This window comes from Epinephelus lanceolatus, chromosome 2, assembly GCF_041903045.1.
Source record: "Epinephelus lanceolatus isolate andai-2023 chromosome 2, ASM4190304v1, whole genome shotgun sequence".
Lineage (NCBI taxonomy): Eukaryota > Metazoa > Chordata > Actinopteri > Perciformes > Serranidae > Epinephelus > Epinephelus lanceolatus.
In genome coordinates, this window is record NC_135735.1 from 19,363,184 (window position 1) to 19,384,859 (window position 21,676).

At 40.5% G+C, this 21,676-nt stretch overlaps 3 protein-coding genes across 5 annotated transcripts; 2 read left to right on the forward strand and 1 right to left on the reverse strand.

The window, feature by feature from the left end:
- The first annotated feature begins 1,272 nt into the window (after nucleotides 1-1,272).
- On the forward strand, nucleotides 1,273-8,144 carry mrpl16 (mitochondrial ribosomal protein L16). The gene is made up of 5 exons (XM_033617344.1): nucleotides 1,273-1,516; nucleotides 3,585-3,656; nucleotides 3,793-3,941; nucleotides 4,453-4,746; nucleotides 7,769-8,144. The coding sequence occupies exons 1-5, from the start codon at nucleotides 1,447-1,449 to the stop codon at nucleotides 7,958-7,960; spliced, it is 777 nt and encodes a 258-aa protein (XP_033473235.1). The 5' UTR covers nucleotides 1,273-1,446; the 3' UTR covers nucleotides 7,961-8,144.
- A 1,017-nt stretch (nucleotides 8,145-9,161) lies between these two features.
- Nucleotides 9,162-15,236, forward strand: cenpq (centromere protein Q). The gene is made up of 8 exons (XM_033628802.2): nucleotides 9,162-9,561; nucleotides 9,661-9,730; nucleotides 9,897-9,999; nucleotides 11,331-11,399; nucleotides 11,733-11,862; nucleotides 13,459-13,581; nucleotides 13,968-14,042; nucleotides 14,434-15,236. Exons 1-8 carry the CDS (start codon nucleotides 9,451-9,453, stop codon nucleotides 14,626-14,628), a joined length of 876 nt encoding a protein of 291 aa, XP_033484693.2. The 5' UTR covers nucleotides 9,162-9,450; the 3' UTR covers nucleotides 14,629-15,236.
- A 1,135-nt stretch (nucleotides 15,237-16,371) lies between these two features.
- Nucleotides 16,372-21,371, reverse strand: LOC117252185 (C3a anaphylatoxin chemotactic receptor). Of its 3 annotated transcripts, none has more exons than XM_033618910.2 (3): nucleotides 21,265-21,371; nucleotides 20,113-20,274; nucleotides 16,372-18,483 (listed from the first exon to the last, which is right to left on the reverse strand). In XM_033618910.2, exons 2-3 carry the CDS (start codon nucleotides 20,260-20,262, stop codon nucleotides 17,527-17,529), a joined length of 1,107 nt encoding a protein of 368 aa, XP_033474801.1. In that variant the 5' UTR covers nucleotides 20,263-20,274; nucleotides 21,265-21,371; the 3' UTR covers nucleotides 16,372-17,526. The 3 variants fall into 3 exon arrangements, with proteins under 3 accessions (XP_033474801.1, XP_033474792.1, XP_078031065.1); XM_033618901.2 differs by having other exon boundaries at nucleotides 20,113-20,326; nucleotides 21,265-21,352; XM_078174939.1 differs by lacking the exon at nucleotides 21,265-21,371 and adding an exon at nucleotides 20,694-20,766.
- Between the last annotated feature and the right edge of the window lie 305 nt (nucleotides 21,372-21,676).

Sequence of the window (21,676 nt, forward strand, 5' to 3'; positions counted from 1 at the left end):
ACTGCAGAAGTAAACCATGATTTTGACACACAAATGAGTGTGATATTACACATGAGAAACTCTCAGATAAGCTTCTTTGTAACCTGCTGCCTCAACGGTCTGTTCAGTTCTTCTATAATGTGCAGCATTTTGTGCAACTCTGTGCAAAACGTTCAGTGTGACATTTTGTGGCATAGCATATTACAGGCAGGGGACCTCAGCAAAAGATAATTGAACTTATATTTCTGCTGTAAAATTTAACAAATGTGAACATAGTGAGAGTGTCATTAAGTCTCACATGAGAATAAAGCCTAATGACTCTACCCTTTGACTTTGGATGTATTTGCATGATACTGGATACTGCACGCGCATTCACGACCCTTCAGGATAAGTTGTAGTAGTACCATAACTTTGCCTATCCACCACCATCTTCTGGTCAAAATGATAATTTGGTTACATTTTTAATTAATAAAAAGCCTTTTATTATCTTTATTTATAAGACTCAGTTTGAGTAGGATTGTTTTATGATAAACTATCCTCCAAATTTGTACTTCTGAGACCTGTCTTTGCTTTGAAATTAGCCAAACGTCAGCTCTAGAAAAAACATATGTTGCTTCAAGTGTATTGCAGATGAAATGTGAGTTTGAGTGACTGAGTAATGAAGATTTTCTATGAAATTATAAAACAACGTCATATGTTTGATGTTGAAAAATCATCACTATGTAGATTCTGCAATGAGGAAGAGGAAGAGCAGTTGCATTTGTTTTTCTACTGCCCTAATGTTGCTGGTTTCTGGACTGATACCCAAGTCTGGCTGGAGCCTCTCAACATTTCTTTTAAAGTGACACCTTTAAACAATTGATTTGGGGTCCTGGATGAAAACTGTCCCCAGATTATAAATACAAATATTCTGTTGGGTAAAATATGTTTTATTTAAAGCTCAATCAAGAAAAAAATGAATTTAATGTAGAATTCTTATGGAAAAAAAATTATTGCAAACTTTAGTAAAGTAGCACAACACAACATGAAATAGGAGAAACATGCTCTAGTGAAAAGTGGAACTATAGATAGATAGATAGATAGATAGAAATAATATATTTAGAAAATTAATAGTATATATATATATATATATATATATATATATATATATATATATATATATATATATATATATATTAATATGTATAATATTTATTTTATAAAAGATATTATTTATATATATTTATTTATATATAAATAAAGGACTTATGAACGTTAGTAGGCTTTAATTGTGAAAAGGCTTAAATACCGGAAGTGTGTCTCCTTCTGGCGGAAGTAAAGAAGAAAACAGCAATGGCAGCGACCTTGTACAGAGCATGGTGTTCATAACAGTTTTATGAGTAAACCTCTTTAAAATGCTCGTGTATGGACCCCACGAAGTGACAGCTCGGTGTTTATAGTGTCTCATTAAACGTTTAACGTTACATCATGTTTTCCTTAGTGAAGGCTGCTGTCGGTGGACTGACCGGTATCTGTAGAGCCAACGGTCACCAGCAAGGTAACGAAAATTAGCTAACGTAACGTTAACTTGACACTTAGGCTACGTTAACAAATTAGCTTCTTTATTCATTGTGCGTTGTATGTTTATGTATTGTTGATGTTACAGTGGCTGTAAGTACACATTAATAAGCATTGCTGTAAATGTAAGAGATTGTCAGAGTGATTTTTTTTTGCTTTGAAGTTAGCCTCTGGACAAATGTTAGCTTGCAGAAGAGTAATATAAAAAAAAAAAAGCTGAGATACTACCAACATCTAACATGGCAAGGCCGGGCAGCTGTTGGTACTGCACATTTCATACATCAGGGCAATTCAAAGTGCTTTACATAGCAATTAAATATAAAACATAAGGGATATAGATTTACAGTAAAAGGGGGAAGAGAAAAAAGATATAAAAGGTAAAAATGAATTACTAATGGTTTAAATAAAAAAAAGCAAACGTGCAGACCAGAAGTGTAATGATAAAAGAGGAATTTAAAATTGATTTTAAACTCTTGGGACGGTCAGTAGGTCGGCCCCAGATGTCCTCAGGGTCTTGGAAGGTGCATGTCACAAGCATGTCAGAAATATAGGAAGAAAAAATGAACTTCAGGCACTCGTGTGGAGCAGGAACAGATGCGTTTGAATTGAATTAAAAAGCCTTTATTTCAAAACATGGCTGTTTACATTGAAACACCGACTAGTTTCGACCCAAAGGTCTTCATCAGGGTGCAAAAGGGTGGACAGGAGTCAGGCAAGACATTTTAAAAGCTTGGTAGAGGGTGTCACCCAAATCGTGATTAATAAGTGGGCACAGGTGGGTGACAGCTATGGAATACACAGAGAAGCCATTTTGAAAGTGACACACCTCCACAAGTGTTTAAAAAAAAATTCATGTCAGAGATATATTTGGGCGCTGAGCCACAGAGTGATTTATGCACAAGCATCAAGATTTTGAAATCGATTCTCAGAATGACAGGGAGCCAGTGTAAGGATTTTAGAGCTGGAGTAATGTGGTCATATGTCTGTGTTTTTGTCAGGACCCTAGAAGCAGCATTCTGAGTTTTTAAGTCCTACAAACAGACCATTGCAATAACATGCAGCACTGATACTTAGTAAAAAGTAAAAACATAAATCACTGACACTGTGGTTTAAAGCAGATGCAGACTGTACATGGAGACACGCTGGTGTTAACAAGCTGACTGAGGACAGCCAGGGGCAGTGGACTTTTAATGTTGACAAAGCTGCCAACCAAATAACATTTTTTTTACGTGGAGACATACGAAGAAGAGTCTCAAACAAGTGTAACAACTAACAACTGTCTCCTTAAGCTTCGAAACACACGCAATTTAGAATTAGTCAAGTCTTAAAGTTGTTGTAAACTATAGCACAATAGACCCAAAGTGGGTTTAATTCTATTTAAATGGAAATATCACAGAATTACCTATACAGTCACTACAGTTTCTCTGTCTCTGCTGTTCACCTTGGAGAAACATTTGTTTAAATTATCACATTTAAACATATAGTATACAGGACAAAAAAAGAAAAAAGGGCAGAGACCTGGCCTTCTGCCTGTATTTTCTTATTTTCTTCCTATTTTATATGTTCTGGACATTTTTGGGCACAAGCACGCGTGTGAGGTTGGGACTTTATAAAAAGGCAATAACCAGTTTCAAGACTGTAAGCAGCGGGGCGTCGGTGGTTTAGTGGTAGAGCAGGCGCCCCAAGTACAAGGCTGTCGCCACAGCTGCCCGGGCTCGAGTCCAGCCTGTGGCCCTTTGCTGCATGTCATCCCCTCTCTCTCTCCCCCTTTCACACTTAACTGTCCTGTCCATTAAAGGCAAAAAATGCCCGAAAAAAAATCTTAAAAAAAAGACTAAGCAGCAAATACAGCAAAGATAAATGCCAAGTGGACAAAGCTCGTTCCAAAACAAAAGTGAATCTGTGGTTGGCTTTAACTTTCCCTGACGAGCATGTTTGAGCATGTTTACTTACAGTAACTTACCATTCCTGCATACCATGTTTTTAAACTGAGCGATACTATATTAGCACTAAGATGACAGTTTTGTATTCTGCTTTGTGTTCTGCAGGTCTTTTATACAGCCACTTGAAAGTCCTCGCTGCTGGCCTGAAGACACATGACATTCCTCCAGACTACAGTGGTAATCATTCATCTTCCTTTCATTTTCTTCTTTGTACTCTTTTTTTTTAAATCTTAGACATGTGGTTTTAAATTAGACATGTTTGCCTGATGCTGTCTATTAATGTTGTTCACGATTCCTCACTCTTGTTTTTAAGGTGTGGTGCTGCCAGAGAAGCCCAAACTTAAGTTTTTAGACAAGGTGCCCAATGTTGTAAAGGCCAGGAAAGAGATGAAGAGGCTACGGGATATCCAAGGCCCAGAGACAGTAGCAACTTCATTCTCCTCAGGACAATACGCTATTGTGGTGAGTGCATTAATGTTCTGTAAACACTGCTGTTCATCTGACAGCTGCATGAAGTGGTGAAATCTGTAAAGATCATCCTACCTGCAGTATTTTATATCTTGCCTTTTGTAACTGTATATTAGCAGACCCGTAATGCCAACTGTCAAATATTTCCCAACCTTTACAGGACATGAATATAAAGTGTTTAGATAATGTCTTATTTCCTGTCCAGGATTACACTGTAACTTTTCACATCAGTTTTAAATTTATGCAAAACAGGAGATGACTCACGCTGCATGAGAACTGTGATTAAACATATTTTATAACTTGAAATTATAACCAGTCTTCCATCAAGAACAATAGCACTTTGGGAAATCGACAACTTTATAGAACAACATAGCTTTCCCTCCCACACACACCCCCTAACTTAATTCTTGTTTCCAAGTAAAAACAAAACAGAAAGTGGTTAGCAAGAGTGTGACTTTTTAAAGTGACGTCCCTCTTTCTCTGTCTCTCCCTCTTTGATGCGCAGGCCTTGGGAGGGGGCTACCTTCACTGGGGTCACATGGAGATGATGCGTCTCACCATCAACCGCAAGATGGATTCCCAGACTACATTCGCCCGCTGGCGCATCCGTGCCCCTTATAAGCCCATCACACGTAAAGGTCTGGGTCAGCGCATGGGTGGGGGCAAGGGTGCCATCGACCACTATGTGACACCTGTCCGTTACGGTCGTCTTATTGTGGAGGTGGGAGGAAAAGTGGAGCTGGGGGAGGTTGAGCACATCCTGACTGAGGTGGCAAAGAAGCTACCCTTCCGTGCCAAGGTGAGATGACAGATAATGTATATACTGTTCTTTAATTCAGTTAATTCAGCTTGAGCAGTGCCAGTTTAATATGTTCGCCCAATGCAAAAAACCTAATGCAGTCTAATACAACAGTCCTGCAGTAAAGCCTTCATGAAGGCTAAAATGTTCAGTTCCTGTTAAAACTAGCTGAGTCTCAATTCAGGGACTGCAGCCTTCAAAGGCTACAGTTGAAGACCGATTGCATCACATCGGCGTGACCAAGGCTGTCCCATTTCAAAAGCTCCTTTAAATGCGGCCAAGAAATGCAGCCTTCTTTCCCAGAATTTGGAGGAATGAATGGATGAATCCTTCGTGGCCCAGCCTATCCCAAGATGCATTGCACGCTGGTGATGATTATATATTAAGTTAAGGTAACGAACATTTGTTAACTAGTTGGTTAATAGGGATGGGCAGCACAGGCAAAAACACTATTCGAAAATCATGGCAACTATTTGACAATTTTTCGAATAATTGCCCCCTCCTGCGCCCCCCTCCCGGAGCCACGCACACAGAGATCCATTCATCTTTAAAGGCCCGAACATACTCGGGCGGAACGTACACGGAACAGACTCCGCGGAGGTCCGCATGGACTCAAAGCGGACGTCTGCAAGCCCTGTGCGTGCAAAGCTCAGATTTTATGACCGCTCCGCACACCGGTGACTGCTCGGCATGTATTTTTCACATCGTGGGGATTTTTCACTGACATTTTTACAGGAAACTACAACGTGGAAGTGCGCTTGACTATGAAAGCCCGAATGACTGCGGACATTCCTCGCGGAGTAGTAGTCTCTGCATGTTTCTCCTGTTTGTAGAAGAGCATCAAACTAGCTGGTAGCCCATCTCACACTGCTGTAGCAATCCTATACTGCCCTAGTGCGGTTAGGAGCTGAATTGCATGTCAAATAAAGGGGGGGGGGGGGGGGGGGGGGGAATAAGACGGTGAATAGTAATAGTCGCATTAAAAAATCGTTTTTTCAAAAATAAAACGACTATTCGAAATTCGAAAATCGTGACCCATCCCTATTAGTTAACTGTCATTAACATTAAAAGCGCACAGCTTAAACAATCTTAATTTATTAAGTTTATCTGAAAACAGTCCCATCAGCCTGAAATATATCAGACAGTAGGGTCTCCTTAAATATTAAATAAATAAAAAAAATATAATGACAGTCTCTGGGTCCATGATTTAGGGCTAACTAACTTACTAGCTTACTCCTTCTTTCATCAAGAGCAGCTGGTTGCTAGGTAACAGGAAAGCCAATGGGTCACAACTGGTGATGCAACCAGGAAATTCACCGCAAACCAGACCGCCCCCTTTTGAAGGCCGTTTGGTTTGGCTGATGTGATCTTCAAAGGACGTGGCCGACGTCAACCGCAAAGTTCACTTCCTTCAAAGGCTGCAGCCCCTGAATTGAGACGCAGCTACTGTTTTAGAGAGGTGTTGATTCAACTCTCTGGTCATGTTGCTGTTAAATTATATCGCATGATACCAACGGGTATTTCTTTTATTTTGTCCACTCCATTCATATCAATGATTATGTTTACATGCACAATAACATTCTACTATTATTCCAAATATGACAATGTTCTGAATTTGACAGGAGTCATATAAACAGCATATTCTGTTTGGATATTCTGAACTATGCCTTTTTCTGATTAAGATATTTGGGATATGCCGACATTATTCAGGCTTTAGGAGCATTCTTTGGACATGTATACAATGCATTTTGAATAATGCATCTCCATCATTTTTTTTTTTTTTACCACAGTTTGCAACACACAGCTTCTTGTTCATTTACGATCAGCTCTGTGCCTTGTTGTCATGAATGCTCTGTACACAAACCAACTGTCCAGCAGTTTAATACATCATGAAAGACTTGGATGTAACAGGTTTTTGGACATGTGCAGATATCACCACACAGACTTTTTCAGGGAATAAAAAAGAGGGAGGCTGTGTTCGCATTATCGGGCAAGTCTGCAACCATTGGAACACTAAACACAAAAAAATCCTGTTTTGATGCAAACAAACAAAACGGCACAAGCTGCTCCAGCTGTTCCACTTTTCCATAGTTTGACATGATAATCAGGGCGTGTTAATCAGAGTATGGCTTCTCTCAAACACAGCAAGGACATATACAGACACATAACATAACACAATACAACATTAAAAACATAGAATTTTACAATATATACGATACAACAGTGCAAATAGGCAGGTCATTTATGTAGGCAGGTCATTTATACAGTAGCCATGTAAACAGCTTAGCAGGAATGTTGTCTTTGTCTGAATAAGGTCAAAAACTGGAATATTTTGCACATGTAAACATAGTTAGTGAGGTTAGGCTAAATAAAGGAAACGCCTCTCTCAACATTTGCTCCTTCATCTACTCCTTCTACCTCAAATCAAGAATTCACTAATACGACTGTAGTGCCCATTCAAAACTGGCCTGTTTGGAACGGGCCGATTGCTTGGCCTCCTTGTGTTCTGAGCAATACACCAGCCATGGCATAGTTTCGTCTCCTTGCAATGATAGAATATACACATCATTTGGCTGCAAAAGCTACCACAAACATTTAATGGCCTCAATATCAAAGCCAGGCTATTTCCTGGAACAAAAGCATTCATTTAGAAAGTTACACTGCTGATGCTTTAAATGGTAAAGTTTGCTTCAGTGTGACATCTCCAGTCGCTCTGTCTTCACTCTTCTTGAATGTACTGCAGCGAGTGACGGAGAATGAGCTGTACCCAACATGCCGTTCGGCAGTGTAACAGTTAATAGGGATCCCCTCTCAATACACTACACTGTGTACTTCTGGTGGTTGTAACGCACCACTAATAAATATGTCCCATAGATCTCAGGAAATGTGCACTGAGGTTCCACATGAAGTAACAATAAGCAAAACACATTTTTAATAGAGGGAGACTTGAACTTTACAGCTGAACATCTTTAAATACCTCAGTATAACCCAGCCATTCTTCACATTGTGCTTCTCTCTATAGGTGGTGACCAGGGAGAGCCTGGCAGCCATGAAACAGAAGCAGCGTGAAAGGGAGCAAAACAACCAGAATCCCTGGACCTTTAAGGAGATAGTGCAAGGAAACATGCTGGGTATCAGGAAGGTGCTCAGCCCCCTCGAGCTTCACAACCACGGACGCTTCAGCGGCAAATTTCACAACAAGTGGAGGGTGTGATGGACCTTAGGGACAGACTGATAGAGTGTCATCCAGACCACACCATTGAAGAGGCAACCAAAATATTCAGTCACATTTGGGAGTCTTGTTTCATTTTTGTTTTTTTACACAAACGCATCACTGTATTGGACAGTTTGTTGTTTTGCTGCTTAAAAAAAACGAATAAACTAGATTGTGTATTTCAGTTTCGCATGTGGGCTCGTGTATTTTGACAGTATTGAATTTGAAGGTCTGTATATCAGAAAACAAATTTCTACAGATTTCACTAAACTGAGAACAAATCAAAAACTTAAAATAGTTGTTTGCACAAGTGTTTACCAAAGATTTACGAAGTTATGGTCAAACTGGATCCCATGTGTACGACAGTCACGGCCACAATTTTTGGTATTGACAAGGTAATAGATCCCTTGAAGACTGCCTGGTCTCCAAACCAACTAAAAATAATGTACTGGAAAGTCTCCCAGTTTGATAATGTATACCTTTGTCACCTTTTTTACAATGTAAGAAAACTGTTGAGGAAAACAGTTTAAAAAACAGATAACGAGGAAACAAAGTCATGCTGTTAAACTACTGAAAACCCACAATACTCTTTGTATCTGCAAGTATGTGTGTGTTATTCTTTTTTTGGTGCAAAGATAAACATTAAGAGGAAACAGGGAGAGGGCAAAGTACTAAAGAAATAATTCAAAGTACCACAAATGTTGCTGTAAACATACGACAGGAGAGCAAACGGCTGTAAAATACCTGTAAAATTAAAAAATGTCATTTACCATTAGCTGTTGACAGCACCTCTACATAAAGGTGCTGTCTGAGGAACTATAGTACAACAACCGTTTCCAGAAAGGCTGATAAAAAACATTAATCTGTTAGAAAATAAATATGTTTTTAAAGAAGTCACAATCACGTTCCCAAAATGGTTTCAAGCCACCGAAGTTAGGGGTTATTTTTGCCCTGGAGTGGACCTCACAGGCAGCGTTTTTGTGTATCATGCCGATATTTGTTCAATACCTCAAGGGAGACTGCTGTGTCTGGTAAAACGGTAATCAATTAATACGTTTAATTTGAATTTTGTACACGAAGCTTCGCTATATTGCGTCTGGCGCTGTTAATGTAACTTTAGCCTTAGAGGAGAAGCTGCCTGTCAGGCGGTACCCCGGGTAAATACTGTATGTTTCACGCATGCGTGTTGTGCTCTCGGCTTCGAACACGGCAGCGCGAAAAGAAGCTTCACTGTTGACAAAACTTTGTCTGAAGCGGTTAGGATTTTATTTTCATGTGTACGACATTTGTGTCTTAACGCTATATAACGTGATTTACGTCTTAATTCGCACAACAAGGATATTTCTGTTTACTGTTACTTCACGAGTGTGACTTATTTAACTGACATTAGCTTAGCCGGAAGTTAAAATATTGAGATACTGTAACATTAACGTTACATTTGCTTTTTATTTACCCGTTATCGTTAGCTTAGCTTGCTAACGTTAGCCGTTATGAAGCCCGTAAGAGGCTCTAACCGAGCCGCATCTAAAACACCTAATGTTAAATTGAAAACCAAGAAAAAAAGAGAGCAGAGGACGGACAAACAAGCAACAGAGCATCAGGTAAGATAATGTAACTAGACACTACTACTGACTCCATGTCTGCGTTGCTCCATCTCCTGTTATCTTGTGTCCTAACGATGCTTAATAATGTTTCTATAGGAGCCGGGGCCCAGTGAAAATAACCACGAGACCAAGAGCACCCACACAAAACCAGCAAAGAAGAGGAAAGGTAAGAACAGCTCCGTTACCACATTGTCTTCTTCGGGTGTATGAATGTTAAATCATGCAGCAACAATAACACTGCATACTGTTAGAGTTGGACCACAAAGCAAACCAGCCCTGTTGTTACTTTGTTTTCATGTCTTGCCCCTGTTTGTGTCCTGAAAACGTTGTAGGCTCATCTTCAGTCCCTATTAAGGTCAAAGGTCAGGACAAGTGGGAGCTGATGCCACGATCCTCCATCGTTGCTCTGGAGAACACGATGGACTTGTCAATACTGTGAGTTTCATTGTGTTAATGTACACTTTCTGATTGACACAGCCAGAGAGGTTAAGTATAACTGAGTGCACATTTATTACTGAAATTGTAGCTGGCAGTATATAGAGGGGTGTTTGTCATGTTTTGCCCACCCCATTTTCAAACATGACAGTGTAAAATATTAGAAATACATTTAAATAATAATGCAGTACAGTGTCACACCAGCATTAACTACAATCTCAGTAATAAACATGTAGTTGAATTGACAACTCCTGCCATTATAAACTTCAGAAAGTAGCATATGTGGCAGAGATGTTATACTGGATTACAGATTAGATTGTATAGGTGTACCCAGAGCTGGGCTATATATCAACATTATACTGATATCCTGATATGATACTCGATATCATCTTAGATTTTTGTTATTGTAATATTGAAAGTTGTATTTTCCGGTTTTTAAAGGCTGCATTACCTTAAAGTGATGTATTTTTCTGAACTTACCAAACTGCTGTATTATCATTTGCCTTTACCTACTTAAGCGGGATTTATACTCGTGCGGCAGACTCTATGCTCGTGGCCTATGCCATTGTGAGCATTTATACTCTCTGCAGTTATACCTGTCACCTCCAGAACACTGTTCGGCAGCAGAGTTTCTGTGAAGAGCTGTAAAGTTTAGTTGATTCAAAACACACATTAAGTATGGCTTAATGGAGACAATTTCAAACGCAAGTGCACAAATCGTCTTCACTATAACTCGCAGCATTCATAGACAAACCCTTGTCTTTATCTGGGAACATTTTCCCCACAAATAGATAGATAGATAGATAACTTTATTTATCTTCGAAGGGAAATTAAAATGTCATAGCAGCTGTAGACATAGCTACGGCGTCAATTCAATGCAAAAGTATACATTTTGCCTTAGTCGTTACATCCACATTACTGTTATTATTTTTAAATATACTCTACAATATATTTGCAACATTGATATCTGGTCAAAAGTGTTGTGACATTTGTTTTCCTCCATGTAACCCAACCCTAGGTGTACCTTTTTGCTATGTATTGAAACTAGAGCTAGATCGATGAACCGGCTAGCTCATTGCAGATATTTCGTTATTGGTGTATATGTGGAATGATAGGTAAAAATAGTTTACAGTACAGAAATGTCAAGTAGTTTTGAGGTATTTGCAAAAAAATGTCTTTACATAGTTTACTCATTAGAGAATGCTGACAAGTTGATGTATCGTTAAAATCAGCCAGCATATTTTCCCGTGACAAAACTAGGAGGCACTTCAATTACTGCAGATGAATAGTGGTCAAAATCAACTTTGTGGGGACACTTTCTGTTTCCCCAGAGCAACTCTTGCTTTGATGCGGAAAGAGAAGAAAGAGAGCCAGGAACATCTGAACCTAATGAAAACCAGGTGAGCAAGATGGGTCAGAAATTAAGATGTTACTAAATGGCATGGGCCTGTTGTCTTATGGTTACATATTTACTTACCCTGCAGTTACATATTTAATGAATAAGTGAATAGTAAGTAAAAAGATGCCTTGGTGTGTAATTATACCATCATGATAGGATTCCAGTTAAAGCTGATGAACGAACATCAACCCCAACAATCAGTCTGATCTAGTAATATTGATTCAAACATCATTATTTCAAAGTTCTGAACAGAAAATAACATTGACTGTAAAGGATAATGTCTTAGATGCACTTTGTTAATTTTTTTTCTGATGTGTTTTCCAAACATTTTTAGGTTCCTTGCTCAGTGTGCAGAGCTCAAAGTTCCAGTGCAGAAACAGAAAGATTTCGAGCAATCATCTCAGCGTCACCAGGAGGAGGCCAAGAAGTCAGTGGTTGGAAAGACGAATCTGAGCACTCTGGAGGTGAGAAACACTGTAGTCTGAGAGGGGCGGCAGCTGGACTGTGATACTCTCAGTGTGATATTGTGAAAACACAGTTATATAGGGTGGGAGCTCGGGCCATAGGGACTTGGCTGGAGAACCGGAGGGTTACTGGTTCAAGTCACACTACGGACCAAGTATGGGGTGTGGACTGGTAGCTGGAGAGGTCACGTCTGGAGCACTGCTAAGGCCACCCGCAAATGCTCGGGGGATCTGTCCATGGGCAGCTCTGAGATCTCTATTTACCACATGAGTACAGGTCCTGCTTGTGCATGTGTGTATATTATAAGCTTGTGTGTATGTAATTTGTAAATAACAACAGTGAAACATGTTTTCACTATGTTGTAGCATTTTATAGACAAAATAATAAATTGATAATATGACAAAAATAAAGGAATTAACAGCTGACGTAATAATGAACTTAGTTTTCGGCTGCAAACCTAAATGCAATAAACAGCACAATGATCCAATAAGAGATTACAGCTACAACAACCTTGAAAAGGCATAATGTATGTGTAGTGAGGCAGCGAGGGTAAAAAATTCTGTGCTGTGCTTTTGTGATAAACCCAACACATCTGGCCTAGATATATGTTGACATGTTTTGAAAACAATTTAGATATCAGGTCATTGCAAATGAAGCCCTAGCATAGTAACAGCTATTTTCAGAGTGGCCACCAAATAGCCACTAAATATGCCTGAATGATGAAGAAAACGGTTTGGTTGATTTGTTCATTGCCAAGATGTGTTAAGCAGATTAGATGAGGTGTCAGAAGATCACAGGCATGTTTTTTTTTCCACCTGCATTACCCTTAATAACCAGCTGGGGTTAGATCAGATGAGGGTGTGTGTGAAACTCACTGGACAACTCTCGTAGGGGCATCGAAAGCCTGCTATGAGCTTGTTGCATGCAAATGCAAAGTGTCATCACTTGCTTGCACAGCTCTGTGTCAATGTGAAAACATGTAAACAATGTGCTGACGTCGGGCATTTTTTTCTTTATACGACCCTGAAACACTCACCCACACTGAAAAGTTCTCATGCAACCTGTGATGAGAGGTTACTGACAATCCTGAAATTTATCCAGCAATGTCTCTGTCAATGGTACTGCTATTGGAAAGACAAATCCAATGATGTACAGCTGGACATGTTGCCGTTCTATAAGTGTATTGATTGTCATTGTGGTACTAAGGCACGGGGGCATGCGTGCTCCTTTTAGTTGGTTTTCACATTTTTTCTCAGGTTAAAAGCTTCGAAAAAGCACCCTTAAAAAGTGAAGAGGAAATAAACATGTCTGTGGTCTTCTGTTCTAATCTGATCTGATCACATACAGACACAAATAAAAAATGGCTGCCAAGGCCCTTTGAGTCCAAATATGCAGTGCCTCGATATTTGTATCTCTTCTAACATATAAACCTACATCTGTGCCAGATGTGTTGCTTTTATCACAAAATGCACAACTGTCACACTTAACTGCCCCACCAGTGTGTAAATCAGTATTTATATATCTGCAATGGAGTTAAGCAAATGGCATTAGTAATCGTGTTATATGACGTCTTGTTGTGGTGTCTGCATTTCCAGAAAGACTTGAGGGCTGTGGTCCGTGCTCTGGAGAGGACAGACGAGCAGGCTGTCTCCTTACAGCACGCTTGCAGTACGCTGAGAGACCAAGTGGAGGAGGAGGAGGAGGAGAAAGCTAAAGAGGTGCAAAACACTCACACGTGCCAACATGCAGATTTAAAAAGAAAATCTACAAAATGTCTTTGGCTGTTACCACAGACAACAGAATTGTGGTAGTGCATTTTAACACACAAATATCAGCCTGCTTGTCTAGACTAAGTTAGTCTGTGCATTTCTTGTTGATTCAGTTGAACAGCATGTTGAAATGTTTGTGGAATCTGATGTAATGGGTTAATTCTTGAGAAAACATCTGAGCAGTAACTACAGGAATTGGCTTGCATGATATACTTGAACTATATCAAAGCAGATTTCAAGCAGTCTCGTGGTTTTCATTTAATTATCTGTTAGATAAAGAGGATATACAACTGTACTCAAGCAGTTTTGTTCTTCCTGTGTGTTTTCACACGCAGATCTTACAGATAGCCGAACAAGCAAGTCTCAACCTTCCCCCTCTACCTCCACGTAAAGATGAAACAACATTAGAGGTGAGCATGGGTGGTGCACAAAACACACTTTCACAAATTGTAGTATCAGTTTGAATTGTATGTGTTGCACAATTCCACAAGCATTCATATTTTTTTGTGAATAAGTTGTGGTCGAATTGTCTGAGTGGGCACTTCCTCTACAGTGAAACAGGAAAGTCTAAGCATGTTCCCTCTGTTGTGCAACTTCTTTGTAATATTGTGAAAAATGTATGAAATCTGTCTTATGAAAGGCACAGAGATGACATGACATCTGGGGTTCTATATTGTCTCTGTTTTTTTCATCAACTACAAAATAAGGCTTTGAACATTTTCCACAACACTGTCATAATACTCTATATTTACCAGAAACACAAAATGACACAGCAGTGCTTAATACTTTTGTTCTCCTTAGGCTCGATTGATAAAAATTATACCAGACAGCGACTCTGAGACCACTGCCTTGAAACTGGGGGAAATCCTGCAGAAATCAGAGATCAACCACAACGCCCAGGCGCTGCTTCTGCAGGCACAAAATCTTGCCGATCAGCTTTTCAACCCCGGCTTCACTGTGAACAGTGGTGCACCATCTCTGCTTTCACAAGTTTGAAATCTTCTTTTCAAAGGACATTAAGAGATGCCTGTACTAACTCAACCCTAAACAAAAAAAAAATTGCAGCCGTTATGTGTAGAATTAATAAATTTCAAACTTTTGCGGCACCTGTAGCAGCACTAAAAAAGGAAAGACACTGGGGCAGGCAGCAGTTTAAGCAGCAGTTATTAAAAGAAAAGTTTAAACCATCATATACAGAGATAAGACAGAATTTTTTTGTTGGCATTTCATCTTTATTCCAAAGCTGATAGTATAGATACAGATAGGAAAGGAAAGGTAGAGAGTAAGAGGTATAACATGCAACAAAGGTCTGCACTGCAGCCAGAATGGACTTATTTATGGACGTTGTGGTTATGTGCCTTGGTCAGTCAACTCTTATCTCCTGCCTTCAGTTTATTACAGTATTCAGTTTCATACGAAAACTATAATTAAATTTACTGGTGCTCTGTAGTTGCATTTGGCAGTGAGATGGAGAGTTCAGATATCCAACTTCTCTGTTATCGTTTGAGCCTAAATACCAAAACACAAACTCATTCAGTAAGTTAATGCTTCACTTGTAATACTGTACTTACAAATAAAAACCAAGCAGTTGTTCATAATTGAAATCATTTCCTTGAAGACACGAGTGCATGTAAGTATGGGCTGATTGTATATCAGATATAAATAAGGGGCTGGTCCATCTGCGTTCTTTTCTCCGTCCATCCATTTTCATCCTCTTAGCCGGGGCCCGGTCCCCCAGCAACGCTTTCCAGCTCCTCCTGGGGGACCCTAAGGTGTTCCTAACTAACTGATTGAGGCAGCAGCAGACCAGCTGGGGGACCCTAAGGCGTTCCCAGGCCAGATGAGATATGTAATCCCTCCAGTGTGTTCTGGGTCTGCCCGGGGCCTCCTACCAGTGGGACGTGCCCAGAACACCTCTAATGGGAGGTGCCCAGGAGGACCCAGATCAGATGCCTGAAACCACCTCAACTGATCCCTTTCGACGTGAAGGAGCAGTTGCTCTACTCCGAGCTCCCTCCGGATGTCCGAGCTCCTCACCCTATCTCCAAGGCTGAGCCCAGACACTCAACTGAGGAAACTCATTTTGTTCTTTTCTGTGTTTTATAAATGGAAACATCCACTCAGCTGCTAGCAAAAAGCAGAAATGAAGGCTACAGCAGCGTTTGCCGCTAATAATAATAAGTGAAAGGGGTAGTTTGAATTTTTTTAAGTGGGCTTGTGTGAGGTACTTATCTGTATACAGTGTTATATTTCCACTGCTTTGCCTTGCAGCCAAACAGCCCTTTGCGACTGGGAAATGAAGCCGTTGCATCGCTCTCTTAAAAGCCAGCAGGTTCCTTTAACAATACCAGTATTTAACATCGCAGGACACAGGAGTTGCTGGTCTACTGCTGCTTCAATCGGTTAGTTTGTGTTGTTGTGTGATTGAAACTGGAATAATGTGGTGTCCACAGCAGTATACTGCTAAGCCCATAACACACAATTCTCAAAGAAGGCTTGGGTCAGTTACAAAGAGGCACATTAGACAGACAGGGAAATGAATACGTGGTAGCGTCATTGTGCAGAAACCTACATCAGGTTATGTGGGAATATTTTTAGAAGGGCTTGGGAAAATTTAATTTTGATGCTTAAACATATGTACTTAGACCAAAATTTGAATGTTTGGATTTGAATACAGAACATACGCTACTGGAATGATAGAAAAACCTCAAAAAAAAATGGACCCACCCTGTAATCAGATGGCATTTAAAGCTTTTGTTTATTCATGTTTTAATGCAGAAAGAATACATGTAAAGTGCTACTATTATGTACAGTTTTTTCCCATTTGTCAATAACAGAATAGGTGTGCTTATATAGACAAGTAATAAAGCTACATGTGTGCTTCATTCCTCTAAGCCTAAAGAGCCTAAAGAAGTACATACATTCATCGGTTTATTTGGTACAACTACTACCAGATGTATGGACAAGGAACTGTTCTTGACCAGATTTCATCAGATTGATAGGTCTGAGTCACTGTTGATAGTGATAAGATAAATTCAGTATCATATTCCTTGGACCACACTATGACAGTACATGCTTAAGGGTGCGTTATCTCGGAGGAATCCATATGACAAAGGTTACCCTGGGGCCAGGAAGCTGGCAATGAGATAATGCTGTGTTCACTTTGGCTTGTTTACCATCAAGGTGTTCCCTGCCCATTGACTAACAGACAAGATGATTCATGAATTCATTTTTATGCCAAATTATGACCCTGCCTTCAGCATGCTGCAACAGAAGCAGCATTTCTGAAGCCTGCAGTCATGTACTTTTACTGACGTCCATATATCTTCGTGTATTTTGCCGACAGTAGGGAAACCTGGCCTGGTGCTATGCTTGATGAGAGATGTTTTCCTCGTTTTGCACTTCACTGCTGTGTGGTAATTTTCACTTGTCTTTCTCTGAAATGCTGAAATCAGTTTCAGACACCACTGATCCAAGACTTTAAATCAGTCTTTTTCATACCTAAGATCCCGTGTCAAAGGAATTCTCCTGTCAGAAAGAGTTTGTTTCAAAGGGAATTGAAAGCAGTGATTGTCATCAAACTGCGATCCAACTAAGATCTGTCAACATTATATCTCTATATACAGAAAGTACACTTATAATGACACCTACTGGTTTCTCCATTTGCTGTGGCTTTCAGATCCTTTTGTAAAACACCTAAAGCATGCATACCTTTTGGTTTGATTTACACAGTTCACATTTTGAGTATGGGTATGAGCACATTGCACAAAAATGTAACCAACCAGCTAAAAGTGAAATTTAAGACACTCCTCTCTTTTCAAAAATCAAAGGCATAATGACTTCAACATAAAACTAATCAAAATGTAAAAACACCAAAGCATTGTTGACCTCTTGCTACATCTGTGAGTTTTTAAGTGAGTTCTTGAGTGACTTCCTTCGTATGGACTCCATGGAGTCTTCATTGAAAAGTCTTTCAATAGTGGAGACAAGTGAAGCTTTGATAGCACGGCCTAATCCTCGGGCAGCAAACACATACAGCACCGGGTTCAGAGCACACTTGATGTACACCAGAAACAGAGATATGTATGTGCCTTTCAGTGCTCTTTTATACAACATGATCCGGTCAGGTCGTCCATCAGCCAAGGCCCGCACAAACCGACAAACAAAATATGGCACCCAGCAGGTAAGGAAGAGGAGCATGGTGAAAAATAGCACGTGGTACATCCGGGTCATCCTGCGGGCAGTTGAGGGGGTGGAGGTGGTGGGTGTTAAGGGCACTGCTTGGTGAATAGTGAGTAATACAGCCAGGTTACTTCCCAAGAACACCAGCAGAGGCAAGATGAAACCTGCTGTTGTTTCTGTGACAAACAGTGCCATGTCAAACACCCCACTCTCCACACAATGGTATGTCCCGTTTTTTTCCATCAGGAAGGCACTGTTGAGGTAGGGGGTAGACAAGATGAAGGCCACCAGCCATAAGATGCCACAGGCTAAAGGAACAGCCCAGTAGGGGCGTCGCAGTCGAGCCCACACGGGCTTCAGCAGACACAGGCATCGCTCCAGGGCCACAGCACAGAGGAGGAAAGCGGAGGCGTATAACCCCATGCCTCGCAGGAACATGACCAGGCGGCAGAAGTGAAGGCCAAATGGCCAGCTGTAGTTATAAGCAATGTAGCCCAACATGAGCGGGGTACGCAGGATCAGCACTAGGTCAGCCACGGCCAGGTGCAGGACATAAATGCGGAAACTGTTGGCAGCACGCGTCTCCTCATTACTGCCCCGGCGCACCAGGTGACGATTTCCCCGCATTCCCAGTGCCCAAACCACCAGCCCGTTGAGAGACATGCCCACCTTAAGAAACCAAGAGAACCAATTACATTCAGGATGACATACTTTAAAAATAATAGCTTGACATTTGAAGAAAAGCCCTGATTTGCTTTGCTGCAGAAAGTTGAATGAGAACACTTAGCTTAGCTTAGCTAAACATGAAGAAAAAGAATAATCAAGGAAACTGTTAGCTCTGTCCAGAGGTAAAAATGTCTGCCTCCCAGCTCCTCTAAAGATCACTAATTACCATGATATATCTCAGTACAAAACCAAAATGTAAAGTGACATATTTACTTGAAGAAGTTATATGTCAGACTGTTTCTTGGAAAGACCAGGAAATCACTGCTCCTGGCCAAGAAATAGTCTCAAACATAACCCCCGGTAAAAAAGATAACCTCTTGTTTTTTTACACTTCATGTTTTTGTAAAAAAGGTATGACGTCTTAATTAGTGAGCTTTGGGGCCTGGGTCTTCAACATGGTGTCCGCGACGCCTAGGGGACGCTCAGAGTTTAATCTCCCCCCCCCCCCCCCCCCCCCCAGAATTTAGAATATGTTTAAAACATGCATCAACAAGAATCCAACATATTAGTAGAAATAAATCAGCCTATTCATAAAAAAAACATTCACAGTACACAACATTGATGATAGGCTAACTGCTATTGCTAACTTCTTATGCAATCATGTGAGCTAGCTAACGTGTAATCACTGTGTGGCAACTGTCCATAAACTGAGGTCGACTAGTTAGCTAACAGTAACATACTACTGACACATATCAGCCAGTTAGCTGTATTATTATTTTAAGCGCACTTTTCAAGACTCTGACACACTGTCCACCTCAGAAACCCCCAACGAAAGTGCCGAGAGTGAAGCTAATGCACCTAGCCATGCTACAACTGCTGCTAACTAAGCAGCTAGCAGGCAAGTGCAAACAACAGAAGACCCGTAGCTTTATACTAAGTAATAGGGGGTCCCTGTTCAACCTCTCTTTGAGCAAAAGGGTCCTTGGCCTCAAACATGTTGAAGCTAGCTGTTTCCCCTAGCTCTAGTTTCATATTTACTGATGATAGTGGTACAGATCCAACTCTCAACAGAAAGAGCAAATAAAAGTATTTCCCAAAGTGTTGAGCTATTTTCATTCAAATATTTTAAGAGCAAACGCATACAAAGATTTACACAATTTCAAGCTGACAGAGCCATTCAGTGGGTCTGAACAGGGTTATGTTTAAGGCCCCCAAACCTCGTAACTAGGGAAACACCATATTGGATTTTCTGCCAATGTCCCGTATGCCGATATGTAACAACTCAATTGGCCGATATCGATATATCCACTTCTTCCCCCACCTAATTTTAGTGATCCTCAAGTCTCTTCTGTAGTGGAATTAACATCATATTATGCATGCATACACTTATCGTGATGGCCCACCAGCAGATGGAGACATGAAATACTATGCTTTTCAGTGTATGTAATTTTAATTCATTCTACAAAATAAGAAAAAGCATGTTGGCCGATTCTGATAGTTTGTTTTAAAGCTGATATTGGCCAATACCGTTGACGCACTGATATTATCACGCATCCCTACTCATAACCAACAGATGATCTCAACAGTTATGCCAATATTTTGGCACATTCTGGAGCCATAGATGATTCTCACCAGGAAGATGAGCAGAGTGGCAACAATTTGGATTCCCCGCACTGCCTCGTCCTGCCAAGAGCTGATGGAGCCGCTGGAGCTGCTGCTGGTGTTGGTTAGAAGTCGGTCTACTGCGGGGGCAGAAAACCGTGTCCCATTCACAGCAGCCATTGAGATGACAGACTGAAACACAGTAGACATTGATCTGATGTCACCAGATTCATAGATGCCGTCACTACAAAAATAGAATGTCACAATATTAATGCAGTCCATTTCAACACTGACGAAGATGGAAACATGCATGATTGCACATGAATTTCACATGTCAGTTGCCCAAAATGCAGACAGGTCGATGTCCACATCATACACCAACATGACACCACAGACTTCCTTCCTTGCTTCTGTCTGGTTTTGTTTCATTTCTGAGAACCTGTTCTGTGTTGCAGCCAGCATTAAAAGATGAAATACCAACTGCATACTTTATTTTATCAGATTACACACGAGTGCACTGTGAAGTCTGCGTCATATCTCTTTAACTCACACCTGATTACATCATTTAAAAGGACATTGCACCAACTTACATTCATCGGCTGCAGACTTACCTCAACCAAAACCACCACGTTTGCCCCCCAACCCTTTCTTAACCATAGAGAATCGAATGGTTAACACACAAGGACCAGCTGTTTGTCTGCAAATGGGAGTTTAGTCCCCACAATGTGACAACATTTTTGTCTCCGCAACTTGAATAATACAAGCACATACTTACACACCCACACGCGCTTAAGGACTTGTTTCAGGTGTTGTAATAATGATTACAGTAGAAAGGAATCTCTTATTTTTTCCTGCACCCACCGGAACCAGGGGCCCTACCTTAATGTACATCTAGACCAGGCCTGTTTGTGTGCAGCTGGAATGAAAGCAGCATGCACGCAAACACTCCTGTGTTAATGAAACACACATCCTCTGGTCTCCACACAGTAGCGGCGCCGCTCACCTGTGCCAAAGTTACTGATAGCATGTGGTTCCCTGATTTAAAACTCATAAAGGTCAGATTTCGAAAATCTACAGTAACCAAGAAGTTTAGGATTTTAGGATCAATCTGTGTTTTTAAAGTCAGCATTAAAAAGTTTTTTTGTTTCATTTGGATGTTAATTTAAAGTGTTGGTTTCTTACCTGCTTTATCTGCCTTGTGTGTGGGAGAAATGGAGCAGGAGATAAAGAACGAAGGAGTGCCCGCCTGCTGTAATAAGAACAATCTCTCACTCTCTCCGTCTCTCTCTCTCTCTTTCCTGTGTGATTGCGACACACACGCACACACACACACTCCTTCCTACAAACATATCTATGAAATCTATGAACATTCAAAACATTAGTTTCGATCATCTTATGACCTTTGAAATGTCATTTCCTCTGTTTCCTCTGTGAATCTTACAGCCATACAATTAAACAAAGTTACACATTAAACTTTCAGCAGGGAAATAAAAAAGTAGAGACCATTTATGACAGGGTCAGTGCACATTAATAAACATTTCTGTTAAGGTTTTAGTTTAACTAATTTGCCTAATGTTGACTGTAGTCTGTGGCA

Excerpts from the sequence above, each read along its gene's own strand:
- mrpl16 (XM_033617344.1), top strand. The coding sequence starts at position 1,447 with ATGTTTTCCTTAGTGAAGGCTGCTGTCGGTGGACTGACCGGTATCTGT. Across the intron at positions 1,517-3,584 it reads AGCCAACGGTCACCAGCAAG|GTCTTTTATACAGCCACTTG; the intron begins GTAACGAAAATT and ends TGTGTTCTGCAG. Across the intron at positions 3,942-4,452 it reads CAGGACAATACGCTATTGTG|GCCTTGGGAGGGGGCTACCT; the intron begins GTGAGTGCATTA and ends TTTGATGCGCAG.
- cenpq (XM_033628802.2), top strand. The coding sequence starts at position 9,451 with ATGAAGCCCGTAAGAGGCTCTAACCGAGCCGCATCTAAAACACCTAAT. Across the intron at positions 11,400-11,732 it reads CTGAACCTAATGAAAACCAG|GTTCCTTGCTCAGTGTGCAG; the intron begins GTGAGCAAGATG and ends AAACATTTTTAG. Across the intron at positions 11,863-13,458 it reads CGAATCTGAGCACTCTGGAG|AAAGACTTGAGGGCTGTGGT; the intron begins GTGAGAAACACT and ends CTGCATTTCCAG.
- LOC117252185 (XM_033618901.2), bottom strand. The coding sequence starts at position 20,292 with ATGTCTACTGTGTTTCAGTCTGTCATCTCAATGGCTGCTGTGAATGGG. Across the intron at positions 18,484-20,112 it reads CCACTCTGCTCATCTTCCTG|GTGGGCATGTCTCTCAACGG; the intron begins GTGAGAATCATC and ends TGGTTTCTTAAG.